The sequence below is a fragment of the Nannospalax galili genome, unplaced genomic scaffold (genome assembly GCF_000622305.1).
Source record: "Nannospalax galili isolate Female #2095 unplaced genomic scaffold, S.galili_v1.0 scaffold1599, whole genome shotgun sequence".
Classification (NCBI taxonomy): Eukaryota; Metazoa; Chordata; class Mammalia; order Rodentia; family Spalacidae; genus Nannospalax; species Nannospalax galili.
The window spans coordinates 310,191-330,494 of NW_008342326.1; the positions used below are offsets into that span (position 1 = coordinate 310,191).

A 20,304-nucleotide genomic window follows, 5' to 3' on the forward strand; every position below is an offset into this window, starting at 1 on the left:
AACAGACATCTCCTGAATATTCCACCCAAGCACCAAAGAATACACTTTCTACTTAGCACCCCATGGAACTTTTTCAAAGATTGGCCACATACTGGGCCACAAAACAAACCTCAAGAAATATTAAAAAGTTTGAAATAATTCCATGCATTCTATCAGACCACAATGCAGTAAAGTTTACAATCAACATTGGAAGAAGCCCTAGTCACCACATGAGCACCTGGAGATTAAACAACACACTCCTGAATGATGAATGGGTCAAAAGAGATTAAGAAAGAAATAAAAGTATTCCTGGAACTAAACAAAAAGGACAACACAACACAACAAAACCTCTGGGACACATTAAAAGCAGTCCTAAGAGGGAAGTTTGGGGGGTTTTTTAGTTGTTTTTTTTTAACATATTCAATAACAATTTCCAGAGCAAAGATACATCTCTTTAATGCAACACACTTGAAAAGCAACAGCAAATGAAACTCAAACCCAGCAGACAAGAAGAAATAACAAAAATCAGGGCAGAAATTAATGAAATTGAAACAAAGAAAACAATACAAAGAATCAGCAAATCCAAGAATTGGTTCCTTGAAAAGATAAACAAGATTGACAGACCACTAGCCCAGTTAACCAAAAGAAAGAAAGAGCACCTCCAAATCAACAAAATCAGAGATGAAAGGGGAAACATCACAACAGACACCAGAAAGATACAGAACATTATAAGGGAATACTTTAAAAACCTATATGCTACAAATTTGAAAACCTAAATGGAATGGATGGATATCTAAAGGCATGGGAACCACCAAAACTAAAACAAGAAGAGATTAACAGCTTAAACAGACCCATATCACAAAAAGAAATTGAAACAGTAATACAAAACCTCCTGACTAAAAAAAGCCCAGGACCAGATGGACTTACAGCAGAATTCTATCAGACATTGAAAGAAGATTTACATCCAATACTATTTAATTTATTCAAAAAGATAGAAATGGAGGGATAACTTTCAAATTCCATCTATGAAGCCAGCATCACTCTAATACCAAAGCCTGGTAAAGATACAACCAAAAAAGAAAACTATAGACCCATATCCTTAATGAACATAGATGCAAAAATTCTCAACACGGTACTTGCAAACCACATACAGACACATCCAAAAGATCATCCACCATGATCAAGTCGGCTTTATCCGGCTGACAGAGGTTTAACATCCAGAATATATAACAAACTCAAAAAAGCAGAGAATCAAGACAAGAAGTGACCCAATTAAAAGATGGGCTAAGGAGCTGAACAGAAAGTTCTCAAAAGAGAAGTAAAGATGGCTATGAAGCATCTTAAAAGATGTTCAACATCACTAATAATTAGAGAAATGAAAATTAAAATCACTTTAAGATTTCATCTTACCCCAGTCAGACTGTCTAAGATCATGAGAACAAATGTTACCAAATATTGGAAAGGATGTGGGGAAAGGGGAACGCTCATCCACTGCTGGTGGAGCTGCAAACTTGTTCAACACCTATGGAAAGCAGTGTGGAGAACTCTTAAAAAAACTACAAATGAACCAACCATTTGACCAAGTTATACCACTTCTTGGCATATACCCAAAGAGCTCATCCTATTGAAGAGGCATTTGTACATCCATGTTTGTTGCTGCTCTTTTCACAGTGGCTAAGAATGGAAGCAACCTAGGTGTCCCTCAATTGACGAGTGGATAATGAAAATGTGGTTCATGTATACGATGGAGTTTTACTCAACAGTAAAGAAAGATGAAATCATGAAATCTGCAGGTAAATCGATGGAACTAGAAACTGTTATACTAAGTGATGTAACACAGATTCAGAAAAAAAAAATCGGCATATGTTCTCCCTCCTATGTGGATCCTAGAACCAAACTGTGATTAATGAGTATGTATCCAGATATAACTACAGGAACCAGGGTAATGGAAATGAAACAGGGAGGTAAAGGAAAAGAAAGAACCTAAAAGAGAACAACAGTAGGAAAATTGGGTTAGTTTAAGGGAGGGGGATATGAGGAACCTAGGGGATAAGGAGAAAGAAGCAGTTCAACAGAGGTAGGATCATAGGAGCAAGGGTATTAGTAAGGAAGAAAGGGGGGGAAGTGGGGGCACCTTAAGTGGGAAAACCATGACAGAGGGGTGAGGCTATACGAGTGATAAATAATGCCTAGCAAGTTTTAAAAACCAGAGGGAACCATATTAGTCCAACAACCTACTGACAAATTATACATACCAGAGCAAGAAATATATGTCTAGGTAAGGTTTTCTGAGAACAATTGGTCTTTGCCCAAGATTTATCTACATGGCACACAGTAATTAAAAGTACCAGACTGGTGGAACTTCTTGGCTGTTTAACAAACATACTTTGACACCTATACTAATTTGGTCAGAGGGACATAAAGGACAGTTTTTGCTCCTTGCCCTGTTAGGTCAACTAGGTCCAGGGGACTCTAAGAATCTCCCAAAATGTCCTGTAATTGTGGTGGGTCACCTGTCCACTTGATCAAAGAGGCTGATGAGACCCCACGAGATTGACTTGAACTAGTGTCCAGTCGACAAAGAGGAGGGTCAACACAGAGGAATCATTTCATCCATGCTTCCAAGTGAAGCCAGCCATGGTCAAGTAGAACCTTTGACTTATCTTCACATAGGCGGAACTGGTAAAAGAAAGGAGCCAGGGGCTCCTCCCAAGCCCATGTGACCCCTGAGGAACAGATCCTCAAACGACCTGAAGAGTCAAAATAAATTGCTTTATCTGAGCCAACTGTATGGCCTTAAACACCCAGAAGAAAAGTATAACCAAAGATTAAAGGGGCCAATATAATTTTTAAGAGTCCATGCGTATAGCTAAAGGCTACATAACAAGCAACTATGCCAGATAGGAGATACCTTCTTTTGAGTTGTTGGCCAGGGTGGCCCAAGAGACTCCCAGATAGTAACCCAGCATATAACTGGGAAGATGAACAGCAGACCCCAATCTTATCTAAAAGAATATTGACTACTGATTGCTGCTAGGTGAGGAACAGCTGACCTTCCTAAAACAAAGACCCCCAGAAAGGCTCACTAAATTCACTAGATGGACAAGTAGAGGGAATGCCTGGGGGTTCTGACCACACAGAGGACAGCAGCAGGGATAACAGAGCATAAGGGCTCTAGTTGGGGAGGTAGGCTATGGGAGAATGCCATCTGGGATGTGGGTGTATAGTTGAATAAGATGGTTTGGGATGTTCTGTGTGATATATACACACAAAAAAGTCAACAAATTGAAAAAAAATGTATTTGGGGAGGAAGCATAAAAATTTACATCATGTTAATTAGTAGAGGTGATAAACATTACCACTGACATCTACCCAATGACTTTATAGACATACACAGGTGCCGAGGATCCGAGTGCAACCGATTATGACTAGCAATAATCAGACACATACAGATGAAAGACGCATGTGCCAACATCTCAGTGTTATTATCAAAAACAGCGAGTCTTTCTGTAAGGAATAGTATATTTTAAAATGAAATGATCTTTTTTAAAGGTTAAAAACTCATTCAATTTTATGGCTTACAGGGTTTATACTGAGTTCAATATTGTATAACTGTACTAATTCAACAGCTATTGAGCATATTAAAGCTGTAATGATATGCTTAATATTTTTAAAATGTAGGAAACTGCATATTTTTAAATGAAATGGCGATCTTCTTTAAAGCGTACTCATTCAATTTTATATTTTACAGTGTTTATACTGAATTCAATATTGTACAACCGTATTAATTCAACTGTGAACCTAAAAATTAACAGCCACTTTTGAAAGAGATGTATCCTTGCTCTGGAGTGTGTTAACTGAATATGTTAAAGCTGTAATGAAATGCTTTATTACATATATATGGTCTTTTTGAAACAGGGTCTCCCTATAGCCCCAGCTGGCCTGGAACTCACTATATACACCAGACTGGTCACAGTCTCACAGAGATCTGCCTGCACTGATGACTTTATATCCATGCTCAGATGCCAAGGAGCTCAGAAAGTAACTGACTGTGACTAGTAATAATGAGATATATAGAGATTAGAAATGCATGTGCAAACATCTTAGTGTCAACTGCATTAAAAATAAATTTTTCCGTATAAAACTGTGTATTTTAATAATGAAATGGAGATCTTTTTTAAAGGTTAAAACCTCACTTAATTTTATGTCTTAAAAGGTTTATACTGGGTACAATATTCTATAACTGTATTAATTCAACTGTAAACCTAAAAATTTACAGCCAATTTTGAAAGAGATGCATCTTAGCTCTGGAAATTGTTACTGAGTATGTCAATGCTGCTGTAATGAAATGCTTCTAATTATGTGGTTATTAAATAATTTTTTAAAAAGCAGGAAAAAAGTGAAAATACATCAACAGTCCAAGGATATCACTGAATTTGTTTCATTAAAATTACAGATCAATGATCAAGGGACAAATGTCATTTGGCCCAATAAAAGTCACAGTCCCAAGACAAGCATGGCATAAATATCTATAATCCCGACCCAGGAGGTAAGGCAAGAGAGTTTGAGTTCCAGGACTGTCTGGACTACAAAGCAAAATCCTATCTCAAAAATAATTATTGAAAGTCACAACTCCTTGCTTGGTTTCTGAGCCATGATCAGTTTTTAAGCCTGGATCACTGTTGACTGAAGAGGAATGTTCCCAGAAGGGAAGACGGTACATGAGTTTGGAAAGTAGACACAATAATGAGTACCCCTATCTGCCAAGAAGACCTGTGTTTATTTATGAAGGTAACTCTGCACTGGTTAAAGGTACACAATTATTCAAGGATTATTAGGCACAGGGATTAAATTTAGAATGATACCTGGAATCATATGACTCTTGTGTTAAGCTGTTAAGTGGTCATTAACATTATCTTTGAAAGTGTAATCAGAATAGTCAAACATGGACTGTGGGGTGAAAACGATCATATGCAACAAGAACTTAGTCATACTTAAGGCCTATTGCAGTCACTTTACCAGAGGTGGTATCTGCTAGAGCAGATTACTGTGACTTTGACCAAATGACATTACTGATTTTCCCATCCCTATCAAAAAAGAGGTTAGAAAACTCATTTTTATACTTGAAATAGTCGAGAATATACCTTTTCAGTTTGTGTCCTGGCTGCGATAACCCTCCTGTCTCTATCACAAAGATATCTGTCTAAAGATATATTGACAAACTGGATATTTGTAGAATATCACCATATATTAAAGGCATCATGTTAATTCTACTGAATGGTCAGGAAATGGTTAGCCTGATGATGCTCCAATGTACAGAAGATAAATAGTCCAAGATTTGCCACAGTGACAAGTTTTTCAGAGGTTCAAAGTTCAGTAAATACTAGGATATCCACTGAAACTAAAGTCAAATAATTGCCACCTGCACATCCTACTACAGAGGAGGAAACAGAGCACCACGTAGATCTTTTCCAGTTCTAGAGGCAGAATAATCTATACTTGGGAATATTGTTCCAACTCCTGCACCAGGAGACACAGAACGTTAACAGGTTTGAGTGTCACTCACATTTGGAAAGGGATGTTCAGCAGATCTAGGTCAGTCTATGGTACAATCATTGCTGATGCTTGGCTTTCAGATTGGGTTAGTGTATTGGAGATGTCTATAATAGGGAGAGCTGAGAATTTCAATGAAACATTAATATCATAGAGTATTGAGGTTCCAAAGGAAGGCAACGCATTGCAGCAGATAATTACATACTATTTGAAATACAAATCCTGGGAATTTACTTAGTCCTGACTTTGGGTCTTCAATTGACCATACAGCTAAAATCATTTCTAATGATGTGAATCTGTCAAATGTATCAAGTTGTAAAGCCAGGTAAACAAGAATCCATTATAAAGTGGAGGTAGTACATCTGGAATCAAGCACAGGAAGAATCTAATGGCATGTCTTAAAATGTACAGCAGAGTACTAGAGAGATAGCTCAGTGGTTAAGAGCACTGACTGCTCTTGCAGAGGACCCAGGTTCAATTCCTGGCACCCACATGTTAGCTAACAACTGTCTGTAACTCCAATACCAGGAAATTCAACACCTTCTTCTGCCCTCTGTGGACACTGCACAACATAGGTGCACTTACATACATGCAGGCAATATATTCATTCACATAAAATAAAGGTAAAATATTTTTTAAATGCACAGCAGAAAGGTCAATCCCTGCTTATGCTCAGGTGCTGCTGCTTGAGTACCTTTCCCCTAGCTCCCACATGTGGTTTATCTACTCTAACTCACTGGCATGACATGGAAAAGCCTCAGCATGATTCACATATGGGCATTTTTGCTGTGTGTGTACAAGATAAAGTGAATGGAGGCTGCCTTAAACCCAGTCAGGATGATCTCAAAAGATAATAATAAAAGGAAACCTTCCTGATAGGACCTTTCCATGACATTTTATACCCATGATTTCAAATATGCAAAGCAAAGAAACAATATCAAATAATATCAGAAGATGGAAGGGGAAAATGCCAACACAGCTGTAAAGAAAGAAACATCAGAATAGCATCAAATTTTTACTCAGCAGGCCTAAACACTAAAAAAGCATGGAATGATGCACTTCAAGCCCTGAAACAAACATCTAACAACCAAAATTGTTATAACTAGTAAAACTGTTGTCTTAGTTTTGTCTCCTGCTGCTAAAATAAAATAGTCTAACAAAAGTAACTTAAGGAAGAAAGGGTTTATTTTAGCCACAATCCCAGGTTACCCTCCATCATTGCAGGGAAGTCACAGCAGCAGGAACCTGAGACAACTAATCACATTACATCCATAATCAAGGAGCTGAAAGAAATGAATGCACATATGCTTGCTCAGCTCATTCTCTTCTTTTCAGGAATTCAGAGCCCAGCCCGTAAAACGGTGCTGCCCACATCCAGGATGGATCTTCCAACCTCAATTGATATAATCAAGATAATCCCCCACAGGCCTGAACACAGCCCAGTCTGACCTAGACAATCCCTCATGGAGATTGTAGCTCTAGGCTGTGTCACATTGACAATTAGCGCTAATTGTCACAACTCCACCCCTTGTCAACTTATCAAGCAAACACATCACTTTCAGCCATATCCTTCTACCCCTTGTCCCCAAGGTACAATGTTTATCCCCTAACGTAAAATGTAGTCCAACTTTAAGATCCAAAGTCCCTTAACTGTGAACTCCTACAAGATAAAAAAAAAAAAAGTTATATACTTCTAGTATATAATGACATAAAGTAAACACTCATTTCAAATGGAAGAACCTGGACATAAAACGATCACAGCAAAAGAAAATCAGAATCCTGCAGGGCAAACATCATCTCGCAAAGCTTCATGTCCAGCGTCTTAGGCTTGTTATATAATCATCTGAGCACCAAAGGACTTGGATAGTCACATTTCTCCACTTCTGCCATCTCAGAACATACAGAGTTTTCCTCAGACAGGTGACACTCCATGCCTACAGCTCTCCTTGGTGAATGTACCATGGTCCCAGCATCTCCAATATCCTAGGTCTCCATTACAGCTAAGGCTTCTCTTTCAGGGCTTCATACAATGGCCTCACAGGGCATCTTTACAGGGAATCTGATTCTGCTACATGGTGTCTGACTTCAGCTACTCTCCATGGATCCCCAAGTCTTGCATCTTTCATGCCTTCAAACCATGACAATACTTAACAACACTGTAAAATTATGCTGCCAGCTTGAGACATACTGTGGCCTTCTTGGACTATCACTGTATCAGCTACTATATGCTGACTCTGAGGAAATACTTTCTATTGTCCCTACACAGAACAAGAGGTTTCTCTACAATGGTGTTGATCTTTCTATCAATCACAGCTGCTTCTTTGGCACTAGCCTAAATACCATCCTGCCTTGAAATTTCATTTGCCAAACAAATCAGCTATTACCTTTAAATTCAACTTTATTAAGGTTCTCAGGATATTGGCATATTGAAGTAAAATTATTAACCAAAATATCACAAAAATGGTCACAAGCCCAGGTCTTGATAGTTCTTGTTTCCCTCTAAAACCTTATGAGTTTTACCTCTGCTTTCCACATTTTTCTCAGCATTGTTATCTTCCAAGCTCCAATTAGAATGGCCTGTTAAACTGTTTACAGCATTCAATGGATTTTTCTAACCTGATACACCAAACTCTTCCACATTCCAGCCACAAAATATTTCCAAAGTTAAAAGCCACATGGTTAGATGCATTATAACAATGGGCCCACTTCTTGGAACCAACTTCTTTATTTCATGTCACTGTGATAAAATACCCTGACAAAAACAACTTAGTCCACTAAGAATAGATTCATTAGTTCACAATTCCAGGTTACAGTCTGTCACTACTGACAAGTCAAGGTAGCAGGAGCTTGAAACACCTAGTTACATTACATCTATAGTCAAGACACAGAGAGGAATGAATGCATGCATGCTCAGTTCATTCTCTGCCTTTCATCAGTCTAGGGCTCAGCCCATGAAATAGTGCCACCCATACAAGGTGGGTCTTCTTACCTCAGTTACCATGTTTAAGATAGCCCTCCACAGACATGCTCACAGGTCAATGAAATCTAGTTAATCCCTCAATGACGTTCTCTTCTCAGGTGACTCTCGATTTTATCAAGTTGACAACTAAAACTAACCCTCACAGATATCTTTTAAAACAGATAAAGACATTTCAAGTAAGCACAAACTAAGGCAGTCAGGACCACTAAGTCAGTACTCAAGCAGATGCTAAAAGGAATGTTATACAGATGAAGAAGACAGTTTCAATCACAAGAGCACAGGAAAGAATAGATTCTGTGAAAATAGCTGAACAAAGGATCTAGAAAGAAACCCATCATGCCCAACACAGTAAACAAGCAAAATCCTAACACTAATAGAGGAGAAAGTAACGATCAGAGTACAATCATAAAAACAACAAATAAAAATCACAGGAATTGGTAAGCATCTCTTAATAATAACTTTATATGTAATTGTCTTCAAGTCTTCAATAAAAAGACATAGATGAGCTGGCTGAATTTTAAAAACCATATACAAGTATTTGTGATCTCCAAGAAATGATCCTCAGTGGTGGATATACCACTGATGTAGAGTCAAAGGATGGAAGGTAATCTATCAAGAATATGAAAGCAAAAAACAACAGTGTGGCTATTCCTAGATTTCATAAAGTGAACTTCAAACAAAAAATTGTCCAAAGAGATAAAGAAATCACTACATTTTAATAAGGGGAACAATTCAACAAGAAGATATAACAGGGTTTCCTACATATGCCAGCCTTGCCTGGAACTCACTATATTACCCAAACTGGTCCTAAACTCACAATTTTCCTGAATTGGCCTCCTGAAGCAACTTCTCTTAGTAATCTCCATGCCATTGGAATATTAGAAGCCCCCCAAAAAAAACATAGTTCTATCAGCTCTTACTTTGATGACACGATGATATTTGGGGATCCCATGTGCCATCTGATCTGCATGTAGCTGAAAGGATTTGTTTGTCATGACAACTATATGACACTGTGTCTCCATAGAAGTAAATACAACCATTTTCAGGATGATGTTTTCTAGGTTGAAGGATTCTGATATTCTCTAGGTTTGGTATTGGACAACATATCTCTAGAAAACAGAACAAAGGATAATGTAAAATCATCATGAAGTTGTTATGGAAAATGATCTAATTTTTGCAATATTGAATATAAGCTGAGGCAGCAGAAAAGAAAACTTGGAACACTCATTATACTCCCCTATACAATTTCTAAAGAACTCAAACTCAGAAATTTACTCCAAGTAAGCATTTTTTAATTGTTTGAGAATTTCATACATGCATATAATGTGTTTGGATCGGGTTCACTCCCATTCCATCCCCACAAGTCCTCCCCTATCCACCCACCACTATTCCCTCCCAGTTTCCTGTGTTCTTTTTCTAAACCCACTGAATCCATTTAGAGCTACTCATATGTGAATGGGTATAGGGACACATACTGGGGCATGGCCATAGTAGCCTCTCCGGGGTCACAATCCTGAAGAAAATTGGCTATCCCCCTCCCAGGAGCCATCAATTGCCAATAGTTCTGTCTTGTGCAGTGAGTTTGTTTTAAATACAATTAGAAAGTGGTTGGTTACTTCAGCCACTATTGTACTAGTGGGCCTATTTTGCAAGGCTAGTCGTTATTGTAGTTCATAGCTGGGTAAGACCTATTACTTCTCTCCCAGAGTAGCATGCACAGAAACTTTCAGGACTATGAAAGTAAGGATGAAGTTTCCAGGTCAGAACCAGCTTGATTTGTCCATGTTCTACGATTCAAGTACATTGTGTCTTCAGCAATAGGGTCTTACCATCAAGTTCTGGAAGGTGATCAAGAGTAAGCACAATAGCCTGTAATGTTTTGGGGATGTCTTTGGGACCTGGTTAACCAGCAACTCCAAAAGAGGTAACCCATTCCTGACACTGAGCTTTTTTTTTTTTTTTTTTTTTTTTTTACACTTGTGGGCTTGGAAAAAAAAAAAAACCCCCCAATAAAAAAAAACCCCTTTAAAAAATATATATAAAAAAAAAAAAATAAAAACTTTTAAAAAACATTTATACATTTCCCTGTTTTTTTTTTTTTTTTTTGATAGCCTATGGTGTCTGAGAAAGGCAATGTACACCCATTACAGGATAACTCCATTTAAACTATATATGTATATAAATATATATACACATATTTAAGGAAGCTTGTACAGTTTCCATGTGGTTTTTTTCAAAGGTCTTTGGTGTTAGTTATCCTTGTTCATACTCCCTCCTCTACCCTGCCCTCCCACTCTCCACCTCACTCAACCCTTCTTGCTATTATTCCTCATTTCCCCCTCCATCCCAATTGTATTCTATCTCTCTTCCCTTGAAAACTCCTATCATGGTTGACTTTAGCTGTCAACATGACACACTTGGGAAGAGGGAACCTCAACTGGAGAATTTCCTCCATCTTAGTAGTCTTTAGGCATGTCTGTGGAGCATTTTCTTGATTAAATGATGTGGAAAGGTCCATCCCACTGTGAGTGGTGCCACCCCTGGGCAGATAGCCCCGAGTTGTATAAGAAAGCAGGCTGAGCCCAGAGAAGCAAATTAGTAAGGGGCATTCTTCCACAGTCTCTGCTTCAGTTCCTGCCTCCAGGTTGCTGCCTTGAGTTCCTACCCTGTCTTCCCTTAATGATGAACTATGATCAGGACATATAAGTTATTATAGTACTTTCTATTTCCTTTTTTTAACTTCCCAGTCCATGATTACTTAACAGTATGTGTATTAATTCCTGTCATTTGTTGTTTTGTGGTGTTTTCTTAGACCTCTTCTGATTAACTGTTCTGGAATTCTTTATTTCCTATGACTTCTTAAGTATATTTAACCTTCTCTTCAGACTGATGTATTCCTTCCAGTATCCTCTGTAGAATTGGCTTGGTGGTCATAAATTCCTTTAATCTGTTTTTATCATCGAAAGTTTTTCTTTGTCCTTCAATTATGACTGATACATTTGCTGGTATGGTAGTCTGGGCTGGCATCTATCATCTTTCTGAACTTCTTAGAACATTGACCTATGCTCATACACTTTTAAAGACTTTATTGAAAAATCAGCTGTAAATCTGATGGTCCTCCCTTTATAAGTGACTTGACCTTTCTCTCTTGCAGCTTTTAATATATTTTCATTGTTCTGCACATTTAGTATTTTAACTAGGATTTTTTTCTAGTCAAGTTTTTGATGTTCTATATGCCTCTTCTCTTTCACCTTAAAAGACATCTCTTTCCTTAGATTTAGGGAATTTTCTTCTATGATTTTGTTGAAAATATTTTCTGTGTTCTTGGCCTTGGTTTCTTCTCCTTCTACTATACTTTATATTTGTAGGTTTTGTCTTTTTATAGTGTCCCAGAGCTCCTTATATTCTGTTCAGGGTTTCTTTTTTACATTTTATTTTATTGAATGATCCAATTCTCCTAACTTGTGGGAATAGAGGCACAGCAGGAGTGAAGGTGCTGACCCAAAGGAGGTACTCAAGCCAAGTGGGCATTTCTATCAGAAAACTTCAAGTGAGAAGTTGTAAAAATCTTGTGTGAGAATGTAAATTTTCAAGACAATTCAAGAACAGTGATAAATAGCATTTATTTACTTATTGTTTCATTGAGGTTGCACCATGATTAAATTCCACTTACACTTCTCTAGTCACAGGAAGAAGAAAATTTCCAACAGTTTATATCCAGCTAATACATAAAAATAACTTTAAATTATTGCTTATGGCCAGGATTTGTCTTTTTGATGCAAAATTTCAAAGTAATAGCTATTCAAATTCTTTTATTTTTAAAACAATAAGAGCTAATACAGGATATACATCTTCATTCATCGGTAGAAATACTTAAGACACAATTTGATGAGTTCCTGTTTTTAACCTCTAAAATTACAAGTTTTTACTAGATGGGTAGAAGGAAACTTCTCCCTTTCTTGGAAATTTCATTTATGCTCATAAAGTGGTAATTAGCTGCTTTGAGCCCCTTTCTTTCCCACAAATACATAAAGAGATGCCTCTCCCACTAGTGAAAGGAGAGAAGCCCCTTTCTCTATTATTAAGGTTAGTATCTGTCTTCTAGATGCAAGTAACCCTGTTGGGCTGGCAAACTGCCTTATGGCATGTCAGTTTGTAGCTGGTTGAATTTATGACTGACACATCAACATTCCTTTGGCCAGAATCCCCAGATTTCATGTAGGGAAGGAAGGGCTGTGAAGTCTGACTCTGACAAGAGTTGAGCTTTATTTTCTGTCCTAGCTTTGGCAAAAATGAAGATACTTATACCTGCATAGTGTTTGACTTTTATGTCTATTTCTTGTTTGATTCTGAACTGGTCTAGAGAAAGGTTTCAATTTCTTAGCACCTCAAACTTTATGGTCACTTTTGTTTAAAAAAATAGAAATAATGTATTCAAAATTTATTTTGATGAATAAAATTACATTTACTTAAGATATAGAATCTTATCACCTATTAAGACATTTAATATGCATAAATATTTGAAAGCAAAAACTCACTTTTGCATCCTTTAAATGGGCTCCATGTGAAATTCCTCTGACAAGTCACAGTTGTGGGCGCATGTGTAGCAGGTTCATAGCCACGATGACATCTATACCTTAGCACAGTGCCAGCCTGATACACACCCATACCTTCTTTTCCAGACTCTGGAATTTCTACCCATAAGGCATGTGGAATGTCTGGTATGTTAGTGCAACTATCTGTTCATAAAAGACAGAGGAAATGACATTATTAATAGGGCTGTGTGTCGGTTACTTTTCTGTTGCTGTGATAGAACACCATGACCAAGGGAACTTACAGAAAGAAGAGTTTATTTGGGACAAAATGTCTAAATACTTGGAGCCTATGGGGGACATTCTCATTCAAACCATGGAACTGCACCAAGCTGCCACCGCACTCACAGAACCTGTCTCAGCAAAAGATGTCATGTTTTTCAGGTAGGAACTAATCTTTCATGGCTCACACATTAACCACACCAGAAAACACATATGGACCTTTCATGGCTCACACATTAACTACACCAGAAAACATATATGGACATTTGCCCAGCTGTGCCCAGCATCAGAATAGTTCTGACCAAGGTCACTACCAAATAGTTTCTGTGTGCTGCACCTGTACTTGATATTAATTTTCCTCTTTAGTATACTCAGAAAGTTTCATTTCTGAATTTAAGCATTAGATTTACTAAATGAACATGGCAAGAAAACTGTCATAGACAAATAAAACTAACTTTGTATGTTTTCTCACTACGGAGACTAACAAGAGCTGTTCTCCTCATCCAGGAAAACCAGGAACTCTAATACTAAAGGGTTTGCAGGAGCAAAGCACTAAATAAAATATTTTTTAAGCCTGAGATTTGAATCCCATTCACCTCCCTTCCTTTGTGTTGCTTGTTCATATATAATGCATGCATCTACTGAGTTGGATGTTCATTACATTTTATCTCCAAACATTCAAAATTTTCAAAATGAGACACAGAGCAAAATCCTTTAGAAAAGACAGCTCAATGGCTTTTCGTGTATTCATAGAGTTATGCAGTTATACCTACTATCTGATTTCAGAATGTTTTTTCGCTTTAAAAAGAAACCACCTGCATGTTTGCTATCATTGCCAATTCTCACTTTCCCTTAAGTTCTGAAATCTACACACACACACACACACACACACACACACACACACACACAGGGTATAAAAACATATATCTTATCGAGCATTTTAAATAAATGAAATCAGACAATGCATTTTCTATCTTTTGTATGTATAGATTCTTTAACCTGGCATCATATTTAAGGTTATACACTCTACAGCATGTGTCAATACTTCATTTTTTTAAAAAATGTTTTATTTATTATTTTTATTTTATGTGTATGAGAGTATTGCCTGCATGTATGTGAGTGCACCCATGTCTTGCAATGCCGTGGAGGTCAGAAGAGGGCTTTGGACTCCCCTGGAACTGGAGTTAAGGATGGTTCGTAGCCACCATGTGGGTGCTGGGAATCGATTGCAAGAGCAATCAGTGCTCTTAACTGCTAAGCCATCTCTCCAACCCCAATACTTCGTTTTTATTGTGTATGATATTTCATTCTATGGCTATACCGCTTTTATCACTGCAATTCAGTTAATGGATATTTGAGTTGTGGGCGATTATGAACAATGTTGCTCTGAAGTTTCATGTGAAACCCTTTTATATGGGCATTTGTTTCCATTTCTCCTGGGTAAATACCCAGGAAGGTGGTTGCTGGATCATATAACTATATGCTCAAACTTTGGAGGAACAGTAGAAACTAGTTTCTAAAATGGCTGTAATAATATAGATTCTTACCAGCAGTATGTATATGTCTAATTATTACACAAATATTGGTGTCTAGTTTTTTTTCATAATAACCATTCTGATAAGTATGAAGTGGTATATTGTTGCTAAATGACCATCTTAATAAGAAAAAAAAGAGGAAATTCTTCAAGTTGAAAGCACACAGGAAAACAATGATTTCCTAAAAGGTCATAATGCAGATAATTAAAAATTAAAAGGATGACACAGTCATTCCTTGGTATCAATAAGGATTGGTTCCAAGACCCCCCAAAATACCCAAATCCATATATGCTCACGTCTTTAATATGATACAGTGTTTCCATATAATGTAAACACCTTCCCCTGTATACTTAATCATCTCTTGGTTACTTGTATGCCTAATACAATGTCAATGCTATATAAATAATTGTTTCATTATACTGTACAGGGGACACTGACAAGGGAAAGAATCTGTACATGTTCTATACATATACACTATTTTTTTTCAAATATTTTCTATCCACAGTTGACTGAATTTCCAGATGTGGAAACTGGATACAAAGAGTTAACTCCAGCTTATTTCTTCTTTTGTACACAACTGATTTAAGGAGCATGCCATAAAAATACGCAAATAAAAGAACTGTTAAACATATAACATAGAAAGCAATATGTTTGGCATTAACAGTATGAGGTGATAGGTGTAGACAAAACTATATTTGAGAATAAAAACACCAGATGTTAATTCAAATCTGCAAGAAGAAACGAAGAGTCAGGGCTACACTGTATAGCTCAGTGGTAAAGACCTGGGTTTAATAAAAGTAGGGGGAGGAGAGGAAGAGGAACAGAGAGATTATAAACATATTACACTGCTTTTTTCTGTTATCATAAAGATATGAAATATAAATTATACAAAGAAAAAAATTACAGCAATGTATTGTGTGGTTTCCAATAATATAGATGTAAAATGTCTTGCTACATTCTGGGCTGGCATTTTGCTTTATTTGACCCTGTCTCCTCACTGCTATGTAGCCTCCATTGTTTCTAATGAAAACTCACATACTAATTTTATTGCTCTGTTGCTCTTCTCTTGCTGTTTTGAATACGTTCTTGTTATTCTTAGCTTCACATATTTTGACTATGCTATCTCTAGGTCTTGAAAGTTTAAAATTTATCCTTCTTAAGTTCAGTGAGCTTCTCGAATGTATAATGTTTACATCAAGTTTGGGAAATTTTCAATAATTTTTCTTTGAAAATTTTTTTATGTTTCTTCTGCTTTTGAAACTTGTTAACATTCCTCTTACACTGTACCCATTTTCCTCATTTTCTCTTTCCACGCTACAAATTGTATACTATCTATCTTTAAATTCACTGATTCTTCCTTCATCCAACTCCAATTTGTTAATGAGCTCCTCTTGCAAAATTTCCATTTACTTACTATGCTTTCAATTCCAAAACTTTCATTTCATTTTTCAAATAATTTCTATCTTTACTGATATGACACCTATATGTGTCATAATACTTTCCTTTGATTATTTAACCATTGCTTCCTTTAGTTGTTAAATCTATTTATAGTAGCTACTTTAGGCATCTTTTCTGCTAAGTGAGTCTCTGGGCCCAATCAAAGGCAGTTCCTATTGTTACCTTTCCCTGTTTGTTTTTTCCTGTCTGCTCATCACTTGCTGAAACAAGACATGTAAAATAATAGCAATTTTGAATCAGATTTTTCCCTCATTGCCTTCAAGACTTGTTATTTCTTTGTTTATTTGTGTAGTGTTTTGATTGGAGTAGTTCAGTTAACACTAGTTCCCCCAAGCACAGAACATTTAATGACATCTGAGAAGGCAGAGCCTTTCACACAGTCTCCTTAACCCGCCAATGACTGCACCTTTTCTCTTTAATTCTCATCAAGCTTTTGGCTAATCTCTCTCTGTAGTAGTATATGCGATGGCTAGCCCTCTGTAATTATTAACTGATTGTGCCAGTGTTGCTGTCATTGTTTTTAAACAATTTCCTGGGGCATATATTTCTTCATAGTAAGGTTCAGCTAAAGTCAGGCCACTTGTCTGGTAGAAGGTGTTAAGTCTCTGAATCTTGTTCTAAATTTCCTCTAGAAGAATCTTCTGGTTTATTTTTTTTGCTGATTTTTATTTTCATTGGGTATATTCACTATACATGGTACTGGGATACATAAGGACATTTTTGTGTAAGTATATAGTATACATATCCCCCCATATCCCCAGCTCCCTTTTCACACACCTACTCTTCTCCTTAGTCCATTTTGTACCCCTACATAGTTTCACATCTACTTTCATGCCATGCATACATACATGATTTTATACATCCATATATAATCTAGAAACCACAAATGAGAAAAGACATGATGTTTGTCTTTCTGAGACTAGTTTACTTTGCTTAATATGGTTATCTTGTACTATAGATCAGGAGCTGAGGAATATAAGAGAATTCACCCACCAGAATCCTTTCTTTTAGGTGCAGGGGCTGTGAAACGGGAAAAGTGGTGTATTAGGACCTAGTACTGCATCTGGCTCGACCCATCACTAAGTATACATATTTGATAGCCCAGAATAAACAGAATAAAACCTACCAATATTCACTGGGGTTTTTTTAGTCTATCTACAATTGTTCTCCCATTCTAGAAAATGGGAGATGCCACTTTGCTGGCCAACTTTCTAGAGCATTTATCTTCTCAGATAGACCTGTTCAGAAAAAGGGAATATAGTTGCTTCAGTTGCCCCACCTGGCTCTCCTCCCTAATAATGGAAGGTAGGTGGAAGAAAAGACCTGATGTCTAGCTGCTGACATCTCTTGATATAAGCCTTTTCCAGCATGGAACTTTGGAAAATTCACAAATGTTCAATAATCGAAAACTTTACAATGTTCAGTAACAATCCATCTCAAGATACTTGTTTGCCCCAGGACAGATGGGAACTGAAACTTGTGAGTTCACAGAAACAGTTGTCTATCAAGGTAGTGTTGTTAGTAGTTCAAATGCCTCTCAGTATTTGTAGCAAGAATCCATAGATTTACTGTATAAATGCTTCTCAATAATTCCTCTGATTAATTGCCAAGAGACTGTTTCTTTACAAATTATGGCCAGCTTAATAGATACCACTCCAAAAGAGAGATTTGCCAGTTCCTCACACAACTGTTCCAGAAACTGTCAAGAAAGGCTCTTAATGTTTCATGAGTCAAAACTAAGAGCTCAAAGCACCAGTGACCTCCTCCTCTTTAGCAGCAGTATGATTTGGGGACAGTCACTTCACTTTTTACAAAAGTTCCCTCACCTGTAAAATTAGGGTAATAATACTTTCCACAATTGTTAGGAAGATTGACTTAATTTTTGTTACGAACAAGACTAGTTCCAACTTAATATTATTACTTTTATCACCATTTTATCATCCACGTGAGAGTGTCTAGTCCATATAATACTTTTGTACAAATTACTTATGCTTTTGTACAATTTACCTATATTTCAAAATAATTTTGTTATAATAAGTCTATCAACTGCCAAAAATTAATGAGATAAAAATACTAATCTAACCATGTCTACAATATCAATGCCTCTCCTTATGACTAGAGTGTGGACAACCATGTATAATAGACACAAAGTGTGCTAAAGCTATTCTTCTTTCCAAGAAAATAAGATAAAATTATTTAAATTTAAAGTTTTGTGAGTTAAGAATCTAGATATGCAAGTACATCCATATCAATATTTCTGAGTCTCTTTAGGTGCCAAACATTGAAATCCCTTCATGGTCCATACTTACTGCGCTCACAAATGGGAAGAGAAGGACTCCAGTTGTTTCCAGCTTCACAATGGATTAAACTGCTGCCTCTGAGGATAAAACCTTTCTGGCAGGCAAACAAAACACTGTCTTTGTAGTTATAAGTACGTCGAAATCCAGAGACAATTTTTCCATTTGGAATATCTGGCCAAGGACATGTGATTCCTAAAGAAGCATGCAAAAAGACAAATGGGCATAGGGAGATGGCTCAGTGGGCAAAGTAACTTGCCACACATACATGAATTCTGAATTCTACTGCCACATAACCTGAATTCTAATCCCTAGAACCCACATAAAGCCAGGCATAGTAGCACACATCTGTAATTCCAGTTCTCCTATGGTGAGCCAGGAGACTCCCCTGAAGTTTGAAGGGCAGCTGGCCTGGCAAATGCAGCATAACAGCAAACAACAAAAAGACCTTGCCTCAGGAGGCCTCAACATTAGTCAAGGAACTATTGGCAGCTGATCACTGCTGGGTGAGGGAAAGTTGGTCTTCTTTACTGGAGTGATAATAGATAGGCTGACCAGGCTCCAGTGGATGAATTCATACTGAGGGATATCTGGGTACATAAACTTGACTCTATAGGCCTTAACATATATGACAGAGTGCATTACATCCAGTAGGTGGACTATGGAGTATGCAGATGGGGGAGGAGATCTAAATATGATTAAGATGTATTGTATAAAATGCACAAAAATTTCAATAGAAACATATATTTGAAAAAAGACCCTGCCTCAAATAAGGTGGAAATCAAGGGCCAAAATCCAAGGTTATCCTCTGGCCTCTACACACATGCTGTGGCACTGGCAAACCTACACACACACACACACACACACACACACACACACACACCATACAGACAGACATACAGACACACACATAACACACACACACAAAGATAAATGAAAGACTGGGAATATAGTTCAGAGGTAATGTGCCTGCCAAGCATAGATGAGGCCCTGAGTATCACAAAACAAGTATCTTGGTGAATTAATAGATAAATGATAACATAAATATTATTGAAAATTTTGGCTAAAAGTTTGTCAATATTGTTAATTTTTCAAAGAACTAATTTGTGCTGCATAGTTTGACACACTTGGAAAGAAGGAACCTCAATGGGAAATTTCCTCTATCAGATTGGCCTGTGGCCATGTGTGTGGAACATTTTCTTGATTGTTGAATGATGTGGGAGGGCCCAGCCCACTGTGGGTGGTGCCCTGGGTTGTATAAGAAAGCAGGCTGAGCACAGGCCAGAAGAGCAAACCAGTAAGCAGTGTTCCTCCATGGTCTGTGCTTCAGCTCCTGCTCCAGGTTCCTGCTTGAGCTCCTGCCCTGGCTTTTCTTGATGAACTGTACTATGAGATTGCCCCATTTTATTTTGATGTAGACATTTAGTGATGTAAACTTTCAACTTAGGACTGCCTTCATTATGTCCCATGGATTTTGGTATGTTATATTTTCATTGCATCTAGTTCTAGGAATTCCATAATTGATAAAATCAAAGATGAAAAGGGAAATTACAACAGATATGGAAGAAATTCAGAGACTCATAAGGACATATTTTAAAGACCTATATTCCATTAAAGTGGAAAATATAGGACATCTATAATGCAACCCCCATACCTAAGGCTCAGGGAATTGCAGAAGAGAGAGTAGA

At 37.2% G+C, this 20,304-nt stretch overlaps 1 protein-coding gene across 1 annotated transcript in view; it reads right to left on the reverse strand.

Annotated features, from left to right (window-relative positions):
• The window catches only part of LOC103738264 (C4b-binding protein alpha chain-like), a gene marked incomplete at its 5' end in the record, with an annotated part of 24,956 nt that extends 6,103 nt beyond the window's left edge, over positions 1-18,853 (reverse strand). Inside the window, 3 exons of the mRNA XM_029565968.1 lie at positions 9,433-9,621; positions 13,051-13,251; positions 18,629-18,853. Of these exons, the coding sequence (XP_029421828.1) occupies positions 9,433-9,621; positions 13,051-13,251; positions 18,629-18,853 (615 nt within the window). The remainder of the gene's footprint in view (positions 1-9,432; positions 9,622-13,050; positions 13,252-18,628) is intronic.
• Between the last annotated feature and the right edge of the window lie 1,451 nt (positions 18,854-20,304).